At 44.9% G+C, this 17,117-nt stretch overlaps 1 protein-coding gene across 1 annotated transcript in view; it reads left to right on the forward strand.

Moving 5' to 3' along the window:
• Positions 1-3,528: 3,528 nt before the first annotated feature.
• LOC123996958 (breast cancer anti-estrogen resistance protein 3-like) overlaps positions 3,529-17,117 on the forward strand; it is an 84,797-nt gene continuing 71,208 nt past the window's right edge. Inside the window, exons 1-2 of the mRNA XM_046300845.1 lie at positions 3,529-3,675; positions 11,223-11,337. Of these exons, the coding sequence (XP_046156801.1) occupies positions 3,586-3,675; positions 11,223-11,337 (205 nt within the window). The 5' untranslated portion in view covers positions 3,529-3,585. The remainder of the gene's footprint in view (positions 3,676-11,222; positions 11,338-17,117) is intronic.

Raw genomic sequence — 17,117 nt, forward strand, 5'->3', positions numbered from 1 at the left:
CTAGTGAGGGAGATAAGTGTTTCCAGTTTCAGAGATTTTTGCAGTTCGTTCCAGTCACTGGCAGCAGAGAACTGGAAGGAGAGGCGGCCAAAGAAAGAATTGGTTTTGGGGGTGACCAGAGAGATATACCTGCTGGAGCGTGTGCAACAGGTGGGAGATGCTATGGTGACCAGCGAGCTGAGATAAGGGGGACTTTACCTAGCAGGGTCTTGTAGATGACATGGAGCCAGTGGGTTTGGGACAAGTATGAAGCGAGGGCCAGCCAACGAGAGCGTACAGGTCGCAATGGTGGGTAGTATATGGGGCTTTGGTGACAAAACGGATTGCACTGTGATAGACTGCATCCAATTTGTTGAGTAGGGTATTGGAGGCTATTTTGTAAATGACATCGCCAAAGTCGAGGATTGGTAGGATGGTCAGTTTTACAAGGGTATGTTTGGCAGCATGAGTGAAGGATGCTTTGTTGCGAAATAGGAAGCCAATTCTAGATTTAACTTTGGATTGGAGATGTTTGATATGGGTCTGGAAGGAGAGTTTACAGTCTAACCAAACACCTAAGTATTTGTAGTTGTCCACGTATTCTAAGTCAGAGCCGTCCAGAGTAGTGATGTTGGACAGGCGGGTAGGTGCAGGTAGCGATCGGTTGAAGAGCATGGATTTAGTTTTACTTGTATTTAAGAGCAATTGGAGGCCATGGAAGGAGAGTTGTATGGCATTGAAGCTTGCCTGGAGGGTTGTTAACACAGTGTCCAAAGAAGGGCCGGAAGTATACAGAATGGTGTCGTCTGCGTAGAGGTGGATCAGGGACTCACCAGCAGCAAGAGCGACCTCATTGATGTATACAGAGAAGAGAGTCGGTCCAAGAATTGAACCCTGTGGCACCCCCATAGAGACTGCCAGAGGTCCGGACAGCAGACCCTCCGACAGCTGCAAGCTGTGTGCTAGCTAGCTGCAAGCTGTGTGCTAGCTAGCTGCAAGCTAGCTGTGAAGACCAGAAGTAGTGGTCCAGGGATTACGGCAAGAATCCGGCGTTGTTGTGGAGAGACAGTCCGATACTGGTAGACTGGCGAGTATTATCCAGGCTATGAACAGGGCTGGTATCTGTGCAGAAGGTAAAAGCCGCTAGCAGTGGCTAACAATGACTAAATAGCTTGTAGGTAATTAGCTGGTTAGCTTCTGGAGGTTCTTGAATGTGTTCTAAAGTTAAAAAAATAAATAATAATAGCAATACCGTATCCCATTAGGTGAGGCAGGTTACCGGAAGGTAATAATCTAATGAAAAATTTGAAAGAGATTGAAAATAAAGTTGAAATATATATACAAAAAAATACAATAAATACAAAAGTACACGAGACACGAACAAAACGTCTTCACTGCTACGCCATCTTGGTTTAATCACCATCTTTGTTTACTTGATGAAAGCTAGTGTGAGCCTGGTTGTGGAGGAGAGTGTATAAGCTGAGCTGAGCAGTGTGAAGAGGACACATCAGCTGGCATAGAGAACACTTAACAACGCACTTCTCTGCCTGAGAGGTGACCACAGACTGGCCTTTAACTGGCAACGCCCAAGTAATAACTATAATGGCTTCTCTCCAAAGGCCATCTCTCATTAAGAAGTTCTTTGCCAAGTTATTCAAGTTATATTTTGTTGAAATATGAAATGCATGACCATGATAGCAATTGAAAGGGAACAGTTTGGAATTTTTGGGAGAACACAACTATATCTTTCGCCGCATTTGTTGATAACTAAATCTGAAAATACTGTGGATACATTAAGTACCATGATAAGAATATTCCTGGAAAATGTGGGGTCAGTGAAACAAAGGTTTGAGTGAGAGGACTAACTGGTGTCTCCAAGTGGCCACACACCTCTGCAAAGTGTGCACAGTTCCTAAGTCATTGCAAATAACTTTTATGACTCAAAGAAGTCTTGAACTATAAGGTGCTTTTTTGAGCTCTCCTAGCTGTGTTATCGAGGAACTAGAGCAAGAACATTTATAGTTGCTTTATTTCGAACACAACCCTGTATCCCCACCGTCACACAATTACTGTTGTTGTTTATTCAATCCAAAAATGGTCCATTATAAATCACAATCTGAGTCAGGTGGCATCATTTGAAAGCCTGTTTTATTGCCAACATGACTAGCTAAGGTCACAGTGGTAGGTGGTAGGCTTTCACAATGCAATTTAGAGTGCATTCAGGTGCGTGTGACACAGCATTGTTTTCTTTACAAAAGACAAACATAGGCTCATTCTCTTCAGAACAACCCAGGGTATTCCAGTCCCAGGGTTCTGAAGACAGTGACATGCAAGCATTTCGCTACACTCGCATTAACATCTGCTAACCATGTGTATATGACAAATAAAATTAGATTTTGATTTGGGTATGACACCGCCCTGGTGGTGATGGCTCATCCCGGCGTGGTTATTCATTAAACATAGTGATCATAAACGTTGACGCTGTATATAACATGAGATTTATGATATGGAAATCTGAAGTGCACATTTGGACTCACGGGTGTTTGGTTTGCTTGTATGACATCAAAGTGGTATTTATTATAATCCTCAACATCTCATCTTTCAAAATAATAATAATAATAATATATGCCATTTAGCAGACGCTTTTATCCAAAGCAACTTACAGTCATGTGTGCATACATTCTACGTATGGGTGGTCCCGGGGATCGAACCCACTACCCTGGCGTTACAAGTGCCATGCTCTACCAACTGAGCTACAGAAGGACCACAAAATACATAGAGTCCTCTTAATTTACAGCATTTCGCTCACTCAGACAACAAAACATATGCAAATGTTGCCCAATTAGTAGGAGGGATTGAGGCAATTGGTTGTCGCGGTGCTCAAGAACAGAATGGCTGTCAGTCAGACCCATATGATGCTGTGAAGCGCAGAGCTAGAGCTCTGACGTCATGTGTAGCATGTTACTGTACAGCCACTGCATTCCAATTTAGGCGTTTTCAACCAGTTTACGGGTACGAGTGTGAAGGGCTACCATGTAATCACTATTTTTACCCAGTATTAATATAAAAAAGGATAGACACTGAAGACAATGTTTAAGATCAGGTTTAAAAAGTATCATATAAAACCCTTATTTGAGTTTTTTTTTTACACATTTCTAACCATTCTGAGCATTGTGAACATTGTAAGCTATTCTCTCATGAGGGCAGTGTGTATGAAGTGACAGCTAAATGATTTGTTCATGGCAGGGTGTTCAGGCTGTGAGTAATAGTGCTGCACTGTAAATTCCCCATGATGCTGAGTTTGTATAAAACATCATACAATAACCATAATCCAGTCAAACTGATCTGATGGATGTATGAATCAGGTTGGACTCATAGTAATCCTCTCCGATGCCTGAATGAAAGCTGATGACACCGTCTGATGTTGGGTCCTTTAATGTACTTTTAATGACTGATTTTCCTCTTTACCCATCACTACAAACATATGTAGCAGCCATCCTGAGTGGGTTGTAATGGTGATGTTGTGCCTGGTCCTCTCCTCAGGTGACAAAGGCCCCAGGGGAGCCCCAGGGGAGGGAGAGGCTGGCCTGGTGGAGGGTTGGCAGCATGAAGCATCTGGCCATCTCCAAGTGGCTTAGTCAGCTGGGTCTGCCGCAGTACTGCGCTCTGTTTGACGAGGAGTATGACGGTGTGGAGGTAAGAGCAGAACTTAGCCTGATTCACTATGCAGAAACGTATGCGCAAGCAAACACAAACAGACACACTGACACGACACACACACGCATATCCACTAAAGAGAACACACATATCCACTAAAGAGAACACACATATCCACTAAAGAGAACACACATAGTCTGCTGATGAAGCAGATCAGTGGAAAAGACTACCAAAGCACAGCAGTGTGTCTCAAATGACCCACTTAGCCAAAAGCAGTGAAAGTAGTTGTAGCAAAATAAAAACTAAAGTCAACAGAGATGCATTTAATTAAAATCGGATTAATTAACTTTTTACCCATCGTCATGGATAGGTTTTGATTTATAGATTACATTTCCTCTGTGAATGCAGTCTGCAATCCTCAAATTATGCCACAGAGTGATCGATCCAGGGAAAATAAAATCATATAGCAATGTCCCTGCCCTGGGAAATCCATCAATTCAACGAGAAAGAAACACCCTCTTACCCTGGATCCCTTAACTGCAGGCCTAAAATACGATTCCTAGTATAGATTTAAAGCTGTGGCCGCCCAGAGCCTGCGGACACTATGTGAGGAATGTGTGTGAGCAGGGCAGAAGTGGTTGATGGTGTGTGAGCCCTGGGCTGTCGTGGTGATGTGTCATGTTGTATAAAGGATTGGAGACAGGCGCAGGAATACGTATTAGGAGGGTTTAATACTCCACCCAAAAATACAACATGCCATGAAAGGCACAGGGATGAAGCCAAAAACAAACAGGTATACAAAAAGAAAGGGATGTAAACCAAACAAAAAAGCGAGGTTAAACCTCTAATAAATACCCGGGACGAGACCCGTTATGACAATACACGGGACGAGCCCCGTAATAATAAGTGCACAAGTGGTGATCCAAGATGGCGTAGCAGTCAGTCATGTCCTGTGTATATATCTTTTTTATCTTTTTCTTCGCATTTATTTAAAAATATATTTTTCTTAACCTCAACTTCAATATACTCTCCTGCAATCCGGCTCACCCAATGTGGTATGGATCTGCTATTTTCTTTACTTTTGAACCGGAACCCCAACAGAAGCTAGCCAGCTAACTAGCTACTAGCAAGTAGTCAGCTAGCCACTGATAGCGATCATCAGCTACCTTTAGCCCGGTCAACTCTCGCTAGTCTGCACAGCGTGACTCAAACCAGAGCAAATCTGACTTATTTTTCTCCATATTTCCGGATTCCTACCGCAAGCTAGCCGCGGCCCGCTAGCCATCAAGAGCATATCGAACTGTTACCTGAAGAGGCCAATCGGACAAATTCTTTGGCCACTATACCTATTTTTCCAATTGGCCTAGAGCCTTTTACCACACAGAGACCTGCTGATCCATGACGACTGGTCTGCCGACGTAATCGCACGAGGGGGCTACAACAGACTTCTAACGTCGTGACGTCCCTCTAAGGCTCTTCTGCTAGCTTGCAATCCCCGGCACACTAGCTGCCTGAATCGCCGTGTCTCACTGGACCCCTATGATCACTCGGCTACGCATGCCTCTCCCTAATGTCAATATGCCTTGTCCATTACTGTTTTGGTTAGTAATTATTGCCTTATTTCACTGTAGAGCCTCTAGTCCTGCTCAATAGAATTCACCGTGCTGTGTTTGTGTACCTGTCTCGTGTTTTCCTCAGATGCCGTGGTGAGCGCCTTAGTTAACCCTTTAGTTCCACCTCCCACACATGCGGTGACCTCACCTGGTTTAAATGATGTTTCTAGAGACAATATCTATCTCATCGTCACTCAATGCATAGGTTTACCTCCACTGTATTCACATCCTACCATATTTTTGTCTGTATATTATGCCTTGAACCTATTCTACCGTGCCCAGAAACCTGCTCATTTAACTTTCTGTTCCAAACGTACTAGACGACCAGTTCTTATAGAGTTTAGCCGTACCCTTATCCTACTCCTCATCTGTTGCTCTGGTGATGTAGAGGTTAATCCAGGCCCTGCAGTGGCTAGCTCCACTCCCATTCCCCAGGCGCTCTCATTTGTTGATTTCTGTAACCGTAAAAGCCTTGGTTTCATGCATGTTAACATTAGAAACCTCTTCCCTAAGTTTGTTTTATTCACTGCTTTAGCACACTTTGCCATCCCAGATGTCCTAGCCGGGTCTGAATCCTCGCTTAGGAAGGTCACCAAAAACCCTGAAATTTCCATCCCTAACTATATCATTTTCGGACAAGTAAGAATTGCCAAAATGGGCGGAGTTAAAATCTACCGCAGCGATAGCCTGCATAGTTCTGTCTTATTATCCAGGTCTGTGCCCAAACAATTTGAGCTTCTACTTTTAAAAATCCACCTTTCCAGAAACAAGTCTCTCACTGTTGCCGCTTTCTATAGACCACCTTCCGCCCCAGCTGTGCCCTGGACACCATATGTGAATTGATTGCCACCCCATCTATCTTCAGAGCTCATGCTGTTAGGTAACCTAAACTGGGACATGCTTAACACCCTGGCCATCATACAATCTAAGCTTGATGCCTTCAATCTCACACAAATTATCAATGAACCTACCAGGTACAACCCCAAATCCGTAAACTCAGGCACCCTCATCTCTGCTGTCTTCAACCAGGATCTCAGCGATCACTGCCTCATTGCTTGCGTCCGTAATGGGTCTGCGGTCAAACGAGCACCCCTCATCACTGTCAAACACTCCCTAAAATACTTCAGCGAGCAGGACTTTCTAATCGACCTGGCCCGGGAATCCTGGAAGGATATTGAGCTCATTCCATCAGTAGAGGATGCCTGGTTATTCTTTAAAAGTGCTTTCCTCACAATCTTAAATAAGCATGCCCCATTATAAAAAGAAAAAGAAAAGAACCAGGAACAGATATAGCCCTTGGTTCACTCCAGACTTGACTGCCCTTGACCAGCACAAAAATATCCTGTGGTGTACTGTATTAGCATCAAATAGCCCCCGCGATATTCAACTTTTCAGGGAAGTTAGGAACCAATATACACAGGCAGTTATGAAAGCAAAGGCTAGCTTTTTCAAACAGAAATTTGCATCCTGTAGCAAACTCCAAAAAGTTATTGGACACTGTACAAGTGGACAAGTCCATGGAGAATAAGAGCACCTCCTCCCAGCTGCCCACTGCACTGAGGCTAGGAAACACTGTTACCACCGATGAATCCGCGATAAAAGTTATTGGACAAGTGGAAAGTCCATGGAGAATAGAACCAGGACTGAGGCAGAAAATACCACCGATGCCCGATAATTGAGAATTTCAATAAGCATTTTTCTATGGCTGGCTATGCTTTCCACCTGGCTACCCCTACCCGGTCAACAGCCATGCGCCCTCCACAGCAACTTGCCCAAGCCTCCCCATTTCTCCTTCACCCAAATCCAGGTAGCTGATGTTCTGAAAGAGCTGCAAAATCTGGACACCTTCAAATCAGTTGGCTAGACAATCTGGACCCTCTCTTTCTAAAAATTATCTGCCGAAATTTTTGCAACTCCCTATTACTAGCCTTTTCAACCTCTCTTTCTGAGATCCCCAAAGATCGGAAAGCTGCCGCGGTCATCTCCCTCTTCAAAGGGGGAGACACTCTAGACCCAAACTGCTACAGACCTATATCCACCTACCCTTCCTTTCTAAGGTCTTCGAAAACAGATCACCAACCATTTCAAATCCCACCGTACCTTCTCTGCTATGCAATCTGGTTTCCGAGCTGGTCATAGGTGCACCTCAGCCACGCTCAAGGTCCTAAACGATATCATAACCGCCATCGATAAGAGACAATACTATGCAGCTGTATTCATCGACCTGGCCCAGGCTTTCGACTCTGTAAATCACCACATTCTTTTCGGCAGACTCAACAGTCTTGGTTTCTCTAATGACTGCCTGGCCTGGTTCACCAACTACTTCTCAGACAGAGTTAAGTGTGTCAAATCGGAGGGCCTGTTGTCCGGACCTCTGGCAGTCTCTATGGGGGTGCCACAGGGTTCAATCCTCGGGCCGACTCTCTTCTCTGTATACATCAATGATGTTGCTCTTGCTGCTGATGATTCTAGGATCCACCTCTATGTAGATGACACCATTCTGTATATTTCTGGCCCTTCTTTGGACACTGTGTTAACAAACCTCCAGACGAGCTTCAATGCCATACAACTGTCCTTCCGTGGCCTCCAACTGCTCTTAAATGCAAGTAAAACTAAATGCATGCTCTTCAACCGATCGCTGCCCACACCTGCCCGCCCGTCCAGCATCACTACTCTGGACGGTTCTGACTTAGAATATGTGGACAACTACAAATACCTAGGTGTCTAGTTGGACTATAAACTCTCCTTCCAGACTCACATTAAGCATCTCCAAAATTAAATCAGGAATCGCCTTCCTATTTCGCAAAAAAAGCATCCTTCACTCATGCTGCCAAACATACCCTTGTTAAACTGACTATACTACTGATCCTTAACTTCGGCGATGTCATTTACAAAATAGTCTCCAACACTCTACTCAGCAAATTTGATGCAGTCTATCACAGTGCCATCCGTTTTGTCCCCAAAGCCCCACATACTACCCACCACTGTGACCTGTATGCTCTCGTTGGCTGGCCTTCATTTCAAATTCGCAGCGAAACCCACTCGCTCCAGGTCATCCTCAAGTCTTTGCTTGGTAAAGCCCAACCTTATCTCAGCTCACTGGTCACCATAGCACCACCCACCCTTAGCACGCGCTCCAGCAGGTATATTTCACTGGTCACCCCCAAAGCCAATTCCTCCTTCGGCCGCCTTTCTTTCCAGTTCTCTGCTGCCAATGACTGGAACGAACTGCAAAAATCACTGAAGCTGGAGACTCATATCTCCCTCACTAGCTTTAAGCACCAGCTGTCAGAGCAGCTCACAGATCACTGCACCTGTACATAGCCCATCTGTAAACAGCCCATCTATCTACCTCATCCCCTTACTGTATTGATTTTATTTATCTTGCTCATTTGCACCCCAGCATCTCTACTTGCACACTCATCTTCTGCACATACATCACTTCTGTATTTCACTTCTATTTTGGCAATATGTTATTAGATGATGAACCTACAGTATCTGATGTCTTAGCAGCTTACATATATACAGTATTTGGTACAAGCAAAGATGTGATTCACTGTGATGAGCTTGTTCAGAACATGCTCATCATGTACTTCAAGAGCTTATATCCACGCTAAATCACCCCAGAACCACCAGAGAAATAACCCAAATAGTTACGACAAAGGAAATACACGGATCATCATTTTTTAGAATGCACATTTAAGTCCATGGCTCTGCAGTGCTGTTCAACAGACCTTTTAAACACAGGAGAGGGGATCCACCTGTTCCCTCATTATAACACATACCATCCTATGTGTGAGGACTTCAAACAGGCTTCATAAAGTTGCAGAGTTGGCCTCTAAAAGCCTTTTACAGTAAGTGACACAAAACCTTGGTAGGGTCACATGCCTATGGTCATGGATAGACAGTGTTCCCCACGTTAATCAGGAAGGTCAGGAAGGCTATTACAACCTTCTATCCCACCATTACAGAGAGTAGAGAGAACTCTTAAGAGTGAACTCTTTAGATCTCAACATACATAAGTTTACCTGACTTTATTATTCACTCAGATCAATGGCTGTTAGATGTTGGATGCTGCAGAAATGTAGCTATTTCAGCCATGCTAATGAAGGCCCACAATGCCTCAGTCATGTGAAACAGAGATTATGGAGTGTGCTAATGAACCTCCTTAACTGCTCCATTATTGGCAGAATTAAGTGAGAAAATAGAGAGAGTGGGGGATACAAGTTTTTATCAAATTTCTCTAATGGACCTTCTCTTTTAGACTGAATCTACACTGCGAAACCTAACCCTATAATGCCACACAAGTTAACTGTCCTAGGGGTCAAACCAGTGATAAAACATACACAGTGTATGTGGTGAAATATGCTACAGTTATAACACAGGCGTGCTTTAATGCCTATCTATCAACCATTGGAGAGCATCTATCAGCCAGGAGATTGTCTGTGACGTCTCTCTGCTTCAATGCTGCCCAGACAGGTGAGAGAGATGAGGGGAGACGCATGACTGCACTTCTGCCTTCCTTTCTTCGTTTCTGCCTCTCTGGCTATGCAGCCCTGATAACCAGCCCTGTAATGAGAGTAATGGGGAGATATCAGCACTTCTAACAGTCTATGCTTCTCACTCCCTGGGGACACGTTCTGCTACATCTCACCACATTCCAACGCTGTTGAGCGTCAGCGTTACATTAACAAACTGCCAGTCATTCAGACCTGCCGGTGCTCAAATATCCAGACAAGAAAACAACAACTCAGACCAAACCACAACTCCGCACGCCACCACCTGACAAAGATAACTATTCAAATATCTGCTTGAGGAATGTATTGAAATGCCATGGCACGGTTGAATAATGCACTGGAGAGTCTTACGGATAGGCCAAAGGGCTCTTTTTGGCTATTAATGTCAGCTTTGTCTGCAAGTGGGTAAGAGGGTGTGTAACTACTAGGGGCCTCTATGGGTAAGCACTGCACATCTAGGAGCCGTCATCGGATAATGGACCCTTACCAGCATAGGGCTCCCATTGCCCTAGTGGAGACATTATCTGGATACCCAGACAGACACACACCATCCCAGCTGCCCTGGGAGGCTGACTGAGGCTGGCTGGGTCTGGTGGGCCCCCCATTATAACAAAGGCAGGACAATGCAGAAGTATGCTTGGTGAACACAGAGATCCTGGCTGAGATTCCACCGCTACACAGATAACAGGGACAAAAACTCTAATGTACCGTGGTGGAAAAATAACTCTGCTGCCTTAAAACAATCTGGTCCAGATCACTGCTCCATTGCACAAGGGATGATAAAGGCAAAGCAAACAGGAGTGCTGAGAATTTGAAATCTCCATGTTGTTGTTACAATGAAAATGTTATTATCATGTGACTAAAGCGAACTTGTAACTTCACTTGCATCAAGAATATATGATATGAATGCTATGTCATTATTTGTAAGCTCACCCTGATCTCACAGAGAAAATGAACCCATCATTTCCTCTGTTTGGATATTTCAGTATTGTTAACACAAGCTCAAAGCAGTTCCAAACAGCAGAAAATATCTCCTAACCAAACCTATAATTAAACTGGTCTGTTTTGTCTCTCTGGGGATCAATGCATGCTGGCACTCTGAGGAAAACAAAGTGGTGTTTGTGAGCTCGCCATCAATAATGTATTGTTTTGAAACAAGCCCCTGGTTTGAAGTGTAAGAAAGGGCACCATCAGCAGCAGCAAAGTGGCAGCCCACTAATGACAGGCAGTGTATGGTACTGGCCTGAGTAGATTAGGGAGAGGAGAGGACACACTCTTCAGTTTGGAGGTAGGGGAAGGTGTCCTTGCCTGTCTGAAAACGGTCCTGTCTTGCTCCTGAAGAAGGCTGATACAGCCAAATTGTGTCTGCATTATGGTACAGTTTGGTACACCATGCGGGCATTCCTTCTTCATATAGTCTAACCCTCTTCCCATCCATCTGTGTCTCTCCCTGCAGGACCTGTTGCACCTGAATGAGCTGGACCTGCTGGAGCTGGGGGTCCATAACCACCTCCACCGCATCCACATCCTCACCAGCATCCAGACACTGCAGGAGAGGGAGAGGAGGAGAGGTCAGTGGCACAACATCATCTCACTGGTAGTTGCAGGCAATGTTATCTTCCTATACCAAACCTGTTGATGAAAAATATACTTTGTTATGGTCTGTTCACATTATGAGTCACTGTTGTTGTGACTCAAATCCAGAAAAGTAATTCCCGCTGAAACATTCCCAGTCCCAGTCATTCCCATTGAAAGCCTCAAGATTAAACCGTAGATTTTGAGCTGTTGTTTGCTAAATGCTAAATGCTATGCAATGCCAAGCATATGCCACATAACACCCACCCAATGCACTTACACTTGTTTGGATGTGAAAGGAAAAGTGGTAGTGTTTTAACAAGAGAAGTGTCTTTCTCTTCCAACACTCACACGGCTGACCAAACAGGAGCAGGCCTCATCCGGCCCATCATACTGTTTTCACAGACTGGCTCAGACCCTGTTCGTTTGGTTCCCATCCCTCCCTCTCTGCTTCCATACCCTCCCATCCTGGCCTCTGTTTGTGTTGGGCAGCACAGGCCATGTAATGCGTTTGGAAGGATAGAGAAGATGGCCATAGTAGGGAACAAGCCCACCGGCACTCTCTCACTGGCCACTGCCACCCTACGGCCCCACCTCACTGGGCCAGGGTTCAGAGGATAGCCCCCCTCCAGTGAAACAGTGTTGTGCTGAATAGTAGCTGATACGTTCCTTACAGTCATCAGGGAAAACGATGTGCCCTAGTTAAAGGCTAAAGACTTACTGGTCATCTGAATGAATAAGCTCCGGAGTCCTCAAGACTAATCAGTGATTAATTAGGATATTCAACAGATTTAATGTTTTTCTTTCTTCTTCTCTTGTTCTTATCACTTGATGCCACCTGTAAAGACAGACGAAGGTAATAAGGTGTTCAGCTGTATGTCATGAAAGCACCAGGAGGCTGATGGCAACATATAGGGATTACTGAGATAAGACAGACAGGCATCTTAGGCCTGGGAACAGGAGTGGAAATCAAAACACAGCCTCATTTACTGTAGACACAGATAATGAGTCATGCATAGGCATACTTCCAGGGTTAGTGCAATCAAGGATCCTTGGATGTCCCTAACCTAAACCCTAACCGTAACCCCCACCATGACCTTAACATTACCATAACCCTTACCTAACCTTAATCCTTGCCTTAACCATTTTAAATGTCAACTTCAATGGGGTGACGTCACAACACAGCATCCTATTCCTACAACGACGGTGGAACACACGCACGCAAGCACGCGCACACACGCGCACACACACACACACACACACACACACACACACACACACACACACACACACACACACACACACACACACACACACACACACACACACACACACACACACACACACACACACACACACACACACACACACACACACACACACACACACACACACACACACACACACACACACACACACACACACACACACACACACACACACACACACACACACACCAGGTGATTATACAGGGTCTAGCCAGGCAGCTGTAAGAGTTGGAGCAGCGGTGGCTGCCCTGGGGCAGGTGTCCTGCTGTGTATAATTAACTCTGTAGAAAAGTGGGGATGAGGTCTCCGTATGGATCATAGACAGGCCGCTGCTTGTTTCCAATGCATTATACGCCGACTCCCTACTGGTGGTATGGTTACTACCAAGTGTATGACATTTGGTTTGGGGCAATTTGAATTCTTTATTCTAAAAGAGTGTTCATGTAGGGCAATATTCCATTCCTAACAAAATACACTTGCTTTTTATGTGTCTGCATTAAGTGGCTTTGGGCTGCTGATAAAGGGTCATCAAGTCTCCTGTTGCACCATCCATCCACACCAAAAGTTTAATAGCCTCTCACACTAACGATCAGAAAGACAAACTTGCAGGGAGTGTTGGCTAATGGTGTGTGGATTCAGGGATAGTGCTAAATAGATTAGCCTTCTTCTGTTCTTCTGAATGTTACAGTAACTTTTCTCTTTGAGGAGTCTTAGCACAATCAGACAAATATGACATATCCTACACTGTGACTCAGTAGTGTTTAGCAAACAGTTAAGTGGCCTCAAAGCAACGAGTAGAGTGGAATTGACACTTCTGAAAATTATTGGATTTCTATTGAATATCTTTCCAAAGTACTGTACTGAGGTAGATAAACATTTTCAGTTATGCTGGGCCAGTTTCTCATACTCATGCTTTCTGGAAACACTAGACAAGGGGCAGTCAGACATGGTTTTAACTCAAGACATAGAAAAGGTAGGAAAAATACAGAGGATGCGGGGCAACCGAGGACGAACAGCAGAGGGGCTAATGATCTTGGAGCGGGTGTAATGGGTGCGTGCTGGTGGCAGGGAAGTCAGGCGCAGGAGAGTGAACTTAGTATAAACGGAGCCGTTTAATGAATATACAAAAATACAGAAAACCGAAATATACAAAATATAATAAGAGGGTGAAAAACCCGTCGCACACCAGAACATAACTTGCACCAAACATACAACAGACAATCACCGACAAGGACATGGTGAGAAACAGAGGGTTAAATACACAACATGTAATTGATGCAATTGGAACCAGGTGTGATCGAAGACAAGACAAAACCAATGGAAAATGAAAAATGGATCAGGTTGGTGATGTTGACCGCCGAACACTGCCCAAACAAGGAGATGGACGTGACAGCGGGGGGGAAGGTCTCGGCTTCCGAGGCAGTAGCCGTGGCACTATAGCTGTGTACCAGCGCCTTAGGCTTGACCTTCTTGGATACCGGTCGGTGCTGCGGAAGTGATGTGGCCCGGGCCTTACTGAACCCCTCCCGGAGGTCCTAGTACTCTGCGGAGCTGGCGGAGAAGTCCGGCGGGGCAATTTCCAAGCCCCCGGAAGATGTCTCAGGGCAAGCAGAGCTGACTTCAGGCAATGAGTGTGGCAGGACAGGCTCCAGCCCACGATGGCACCAGTAGCCTAGTCAATGGAGGGATTGTGTTGCTGGAGCCAAGAGAATCCCAATACCACGGAACCTGCAGAGACTCAACCAGCAGGACTTGGATCGTCTCGCTGTGGTTCCCCGACACTTGTAGGTTGACGGGGGTGGTCTGGTGGGTGACCCGGCCTATAGAGCGCCCATCCACGCTCTAACACCCATGGGAATGGAGAGGGGTTGAGTGGGGATTCCCAGCTCAGACCCCAGTGTAACGTCCATGAGACTCACATCGGCCCCGGAGTCGATGAGTACCTGGAGAGACTTGGATTGGTCCCCCACCGAGGGTTGGCACGGAGAAGGGAGTGAGCAAGGGAAGACAATTGTTTTAAGGTCCACCAGAGTACTCACTCCAAAGAATGAGCTATGTCTCTTTAAGGGACAGGTAGACACATAATGACCGGCAGTACCCCAATACAGAGAACTCTGGGGACAGCCTGGCCCTGCCGAGCTGCATTGGCTCGGGAAGAGGTGAATCGGCAGTTTCCCAAGGCTCTTGAAGGGACTCGGGTAAGCTCGGATCCTTATGGGGACTTCTGGAGTTCATCAGATGCAAGGTGGGCTCCCTGAGTGAGTATTTGGGGCCGCAATCGGACCTCTTCTCCCTACTAGGTTCCCGTAGCCGACCATCGATCCGGATGGTTAAAGCGATGAGTGAGTTGAGATCTGTCGGTAGTTCTCGGGCTGCCAGCTCATCCTTTACCTCCTCCGATAATCCGTGCAGGAACGTGTCAAACAGGTACCCTCCGCCGCTAGCATGCGGAACTCCACCGCATAGTCTGCTACGCTGAGGGTGTCCTGCCGAATGTTCCTTTTGTTCGATAAAGTCTCTTTATATCCAAAAACCTCTGTTTTGTTTGCGCGTTTTCTTCAGTAATCCACAGGCTTAAACGCAGTCAAAACAGGCAGACAAAAAAATCAAAATGGTGTCCGTAAAGTTCATTGAAACATGTCAAACGATATTATATTCAATCCTCAGGTTGTTTTTAGCCTAAATTATCTATAATATTTCAACCGGACAATAACGTCGTCAATACAAAAGGTAAACAAGAAAGGCACTCTCTCGGGATTGTGCATGAAAAAGCTCTGTGACACGGTAGGGTCCACTCATTCAGACTGGTCTTACTCCCTCATTTATCAGAATACAAGCCTAAAACTATTTCTAAAGACTGTTGACATCTAGTGGAAGGCATAGGAACTGCAATTTGAATCTTAAGTCAATGGATACTGTAATGGCATTGAATAGAAAACTACAAAACCAACAACAACAAAAACTACTTCCTGAATGGATTTTTCTCAGGTTTTCGCCTGTCAAATCAGTTCTGTTATACACACAGACATTATTTTAACAGTTTTGGAAACTTTGGAGTGTTTTCTATCCAAATCTACCAGTTATATGCATATCATATCTTCTAGCAGTAGCAGGCCGTTTAATTTGGGCATGCTTTTCATCCAAAACTCCAAATGCTGCCCCCTACCCTAGAGATGTTATCCTCCTTCAAAATTTAGACCATGGTGGTTGAAGTATTACATGGCAAGAAGGCAAAAGTATCCTAGCCTTGTGCTGGAAAATATGATCACACTCTTATTCATAACAAAAACAAACAGGTAGCTTAATATAATAACAAGATACAATCGCTTAGTTTTAGTTTTCGCTTAGTTTTCGCATTCTAAAATAATTAGAAATAGTTATCTATTTCATACTATTTTTTCATTTCCATGATCATTGCAGAATAAATTCCTCATATTTTCTGACTGTGATGGTTTCACACTTGCAAAATAGCCTATAGGCCTACAACAAGTTAGGATAGACTACCATTCATCCCATCTCTCATTTAACTGGACCCACTTCACAGTAGTAAATATATAAGCTATTTCAAGTATTTTTCTCTATTTGGTCCGATCTGAAGTGCAGTTTAAGAGTAGACCAGACAGTTCACCTTTTCCATAGATGTTTATAGGCTATGTCTGAATACTGTAACAACAAATTGTTCAATTTTAAAATATTTCATTTATAAATATAAGGGTAACATTTTACTTGACACCAAGCGTTATGACATGGTCATAATGTTTTGCCTTGTGTGGTAGGTTTTGTGAGTTTTGACACTCTTATGTAGGTGGTATAACCAGACCTGGTGAAGTCGTACTTCCAGGATCTGCAGTTCTGCTTCACCACCTCAGAGTTCACCACCTCATGGCAGTGCCTGAATGTAGGTATAATGGCGGGATGTACCATTTCTCCGTTGGCATTCACAATGGCAATGGAGGTTATCATCAGATCCTCAAAATGGGTTGCTGGTGGACAGCGAGTCGACTCTGGTTTCCGCCTCCCTCCACTCAGAGCCTACATGGACGACATTACAACATTGACCACCACTGTCCCATGCACCAGGAGACTGCTCAGAAAACTTGAGGAGAACATCAGCTGGGCCCGTATGAAGATTAAACCATCCAAGTCACGCAGCATCTCGATTGTGAAGGGAGTACTCTCTGACCTGGAATTCTTCATCGGAGATGACCAAATCCCAACAGTGTCTGAGCAGCCGGTAAAAAGCCTTGGAAGGTGGTATGATGCAAGCCTGAAGGACAAAGACCAGGTGCAACAGCTGCGCAAAGACATCAGTAGTAGCCTACAGTCCATCGACAACACCCAGCTACCTGGAAAGTTAAAGGCCTGGTGTCTGCAGTTTGGTCTCCTACCCCGGGTGTTGTGGCCCTTAGCACTGTATGAGGTTCCAATCTCAACAGTGGAGAAGATGGAAAGAGGAGTCACAGGCTACTTAAAGAAGTGGCTTGGAGTTCCACGATGCCTTACCACCA

The sequence above is a fragment of the Oncorhynchus gorbuscha genome, linkage group LG15 (assembly GCF_021184085.1).
Source record: "Oncorhynchus gorbuscha isolate QuinsamMale2020 ecotype Even-year linkage group LG15, OgorEven_v1.0, whole genome shotgun sequence".
In the NCBI taxonomy this organism is placed as follows: Eukaryota; Metazoa; Chordata; class Actinopteri; order Salmoniformes; family Salmonidae; genus Oncorhynchus; species Oncorhynchus gorbuscha.